We start from the raw sequence: 4130 nt of genomic DNA on the forward strand, positions 1-4130 counted from the left end.
AAACGAAAAATGTATCCAACCATATTTATAGGCAATTTATTATACTTCAATGTTTTGGTGACAGATAAATAGATGTTTAATGTTACAAGTTTAATGTTTGATTATTTGTTATTTTCAATGCACTATTTACCTAGGTACCTGATTTTAATACTATTATTAGAAATTATTTATTTAAAAATAAATATTGCTTCAAATAGGTAGACTAATTTACTATAGAAAAACAAGTTACATAAAATTAGTTTATACCTACTAGTAACTAGTAGGTACCTACTGTCATAGTAAGTTTAATTTTAACTATTAGGTGATGAAGTAATTAGCTTTAGTGTTGTATTATGAAATGTGTTGATAAAAATTATTTAAAATAATGAAACAAGGTTTACTCTAAATTCATAAAATATTTTGCACCTAAACTAACTATCAAAAATTATTATTTATTATCAGGGCTTGAAACTTAATAAATTAAAATACAATAAAATACCTATGCATTTCTATGAGAATAAACTTCAAAAAAGTTAAATTATTAAAAATTATAAAAATCAAAAAGTATTAGTAAATTAATAGTTTAACAGATATAACTGGTAATTTGTATTTCCAGTTAATGCCCAGGAACCACTAGAATCCAAATTAAAAATTATTCAATGGTAAAAAATTGTATTTCTAATATGATTATAAATATTCAATTACCTAATACCTAAGTTCAATCATTAAAAAAAAATTTTTTAAGTTAACAAAAAGAAAAAATAAATTAAAATTAGGCTGAATTCTATATGGATACTATTTAGTTCATTGTATATAATAAAACATTAATCAAATCAAACTAGAAAATTTAATATATCAAACATATTATATAGTACTATTATAGAGATTACCACTGATGCATTCAAATGCACACAATTATCTTAATGCGTTTCATCAAACTCGGTTTAGAAATTTCAATAATCATACTCATAGACAAAACTACAGATCAAAAATGACAAATATGAAAAAAAAAATATAATAAAATATATAATATGTATTATATTATTTCTATTAAAATGTAATACCTACAAAGTAAATAGGTACAATGTTTTACTTATATGAGTAATACAGATTGAGTACTATATTCAGGATTAGTATTCTTGAAATTCATTTACTACACAACTGGTAAAGAAAAAAAGAATTATTTTTTGGGTGGAGGACAATTTTTTTGATATATTTTGGCTTGACCTATGATGATGTTTATAGTTGTGGCTTGCGGGCACAAAAAATGAGCGCTGCCTGTCATGCACTAAGCGGCATTATTTTTATGGTAGTATCCAAATTATATATTCATACATTTTTTTAATGTATTATTTTATTTTTATATTGTGAGGTTACTTATATTTTTAAAATCGGTTTGTATTATACAAGATGATATAAATTAACGTAACAGCAGCTTGATAATAAATGTTGTGAATCAAGGATTACTACTGTGGGTATAAATAATGAGCCAAATAAGGGAGCCAATGTCCATTTTCATAGCCCCGACTTTTTTCTAGTATTGCCCATGAGCGTGTTCATGACCCACCAAATAATAAGAATAATATTGTGAACTATCATTAGAAGAATTTTAGATTTGTCGATATATCTCCGATTATAATGAACAACTCATCATATATTGTTTTGGTAGTTGTTGGACTTTCTTGTGGAAGTATCTTGAACCTTCTATTGTTCCAATTCTGTTTAAATATTCTTTCACTAAAAATATAGAAAACATTTTTGTAAAATAGATTTAAAGGAAAGATTATTATGATTTAAAAAAAACAATATTCCATACCAGATTATATATCTATCAGTTGAATCTAATTGGTGAATGCCATTTTTTCTATATGTGTGGTCGATTTGTGTATTATTTAACCAATGTTTATAGTAACAAATTTTAAAACATATCTTGACAGATACAATTACAATTACAATATTAATTTTACTTTTCATAATTTATGCTTACCATATTGATTTATTGATATACTTTGAATTCCCAAAAATCGAAAGATTGACACGGTCTCGTCTCATGTTGGAACATCTTTTAGGTGCTCAAATTTGAAGGGAGTGGATCAAAGAAAATGCATAGAGTATTAATTAAAAAATAATGCAAAGGTTTTCGAACCCGCGGTTCAGCAACATATGCATAGGACACTGACGTGCAATCAAATCAACTGAACCCACGCAATCTTATCAATATATATACTCATCATTTTTGGGTAAATGCATATCATGTTGAATGGTTGAGAAAAAGGATGACTGTGTCAACTAACCTTCCTATCCACAAACCATAATTTGAGGTACTTCTCATCACTGAAAAGTTCGACATGGCCTGAGTCAAAGATGGCTAGTAATGAGTAATAACTATGTTCGAATCCATTTAGTATTGCTCTACCTAAGGACAGCAAATTGTATCCCATATCCATAGTTATTTGCCTGGTGCAGCTTGCCTTTTTATGGGCGATCAAATTTGGTGGCAGTGAACAGTCAAAATAAATGCATCAAGAATCAAGTCAACATGATGGTCTGGTGGTCTTTGAACCCATTGCTCTGCACATCTCTTTTGGTCAATGGATGCGTTATACAATTAAGAAGAAGAGTGAATGTTATGTCTTAAGTGTCATCAATTTTGTATTTTGAAATAAATCTAAAAATAATAAATTAATTTTTAAATTAATTTTGCACCAAGGAATAAACACTATGTTTACCAATATTGGCCTGATGAGCCACTTACAATTAAACCAATATCTTTAAATACATCAAACTGGTCAGAAATAATCTTAAGAGTACCTATAGTATTTTATCAGACAAATTATTTTTAAACAATATATAATTTACCTTTACTTTTATTTTTATGAGATTGTAATTGAATTGTTCATAGGGTTTTATAAAAAGTAACCAATATAAATGATAAATCTGCTAGCTGCCTTTAAGATAGACCTATTTTCTTTCCCTGTAAAGTACAATATTAGTAATAATATTATTTTTAATAATAACAATAACTAAACTAATAAAAAATGCCATAACTAAATAAATAATAATAATTACATGGACTTATTGGTGGTATTCATCATTCCTTTTGGAGTTACTGGTACTTGAATATCCAAAATAGAAGTTTCTATAACATCAACGTTTGATGGTCCAGAAATATTGGAATTATTACTCATCTTTGGTGGTGTAGTTACACCTGTGGAAGTTTCCATAACATCAATAATAGATGTGCTAGGAATATTAGAATCACCATAAAGTTCACCTAGGTAATTATATTAAGTAGAGCAATTTAATAATATTATACATTTTAATATTTATAATAAGTATATAGGTAACATAATGGAATACAGTGTATAACAATACAATAACTTACTACCTATCATTAAAAACATACACACATTCTTCATCGTCAAACAACGTAGGTACTGCATCTTTACAAAATGAATATTATGTTGGTTCAACTTCCATAACATCAACAGTAGATAGGCTAATAATACTAGAATCACCATAAACTTGATGTTCACCTAGGTAATTATATTAAGTATAAAAATGTAATAATATTATACATTTATAAGTATATAGGTAACATAATGGAATACAGTGTATAACAATACAATAACTTACTATCATTGAAAACATGCACACATTCTTCAACGTCAAACAACGAGGGTACTGCATCTTTACGTAGTGAAAACGATTTTGATCTAGTGGTTTTAATAAAATCGATTTCAGCAAAATGTTTACTACACACTAAACTGAATTTGCTAATTTTAAAATTAGGATAGTATGACTCAATACTATCTAGCCATTTATGCTTAAGTTCTTCTGATGTAGCAAACCTATAATAAATGGCAAAATCATTAATAAAAATACAATATCATATATAATATATTGTATATTTACTTTTGTAGTTTAACATTGTGTTGTTTCAATGAAACACTTTTACAAAGTGAAACTGAGCACATTAAAACCATTTTGATGAAGTATGAAAACAATAACAACAACAACAACCGTTCAAAAATGGTAATAACACTTAAAACAACACTAGGTACAATTAAAAATGTACAGTTCATTTTACTTTTAAAAATACACATGACAAGGTAGTAGACGCTGGACAGAAAGTAAAAACAAAAAAAAAA

At 26.8% G+C, this 4130-nt stretch overlaps 1 protein-coding gene across 5 annotated transcripts; it reads right to left on the reverse strand.

The window, feature by feature from the left end:
- Window positions 1–994: 994 nt before the first annotated feature.
- On the reverse strand, window positions 995–4122 carry LOC100574194. Of its 5 annotated transcripts, none has more exons than XR_001680493.2 (7): window positions 3895–4122; window positions 3616–3830; window positions 3365–3515; window positions 3049–3253; window positions 2839–2953; window positions 2396–2647; window positions 995–2313 (listed from the first exon to the last, which is right to left on the reverse strand). XR_001680493.2 is itself a non-coding variant. In XM_008191312.3 (6 exons), the coding sequence occupies exons 2-5, from the start codon at window positions 3667–3669 to the stop codon at window positions 2941–2943; spliced, it is 420 nt and encodes a 139-aa protein (XP_008189534.1). In that variant the 5' UTR covers window positions 3670–3830; window positions 3895–4122; the 3' UTR covers window positions 995–2647; window positions 2839–2940. The 5 variants fall into 5 exon arrangements, 2 of the variants coding, with proteins under 2 accessions (XP_008189534.1, XP_008189533.1); XR_003838880.1 differs by having other exon boundaries at window positions 995–1908; window positions 1967–2647; XR_001680492.2 differs by having other exon boundaries at window positions 995–1716; window positions 1796–2647.
- Between the last annotated feature and the right edge of the window lie 8 nt (window positions 4123–4130).

This window comes from Acyrthosiphon pisum, chromosome X (assembly GCF_005508785.2).
Source record: "Acyrthosiphon pisum isolate AL4f chromosome X, pea_aphid_22Mar2018_4r6ur, whole genome shotgun sequence".
Classification (NCBI taxonomy): domain Eukaryota; kingdom Metazoa; phylum Arthropoda; class Insecta; order Hemiptera; family Aphididae; genus Acyrthosiphon; species Acyrthosiphon pisum.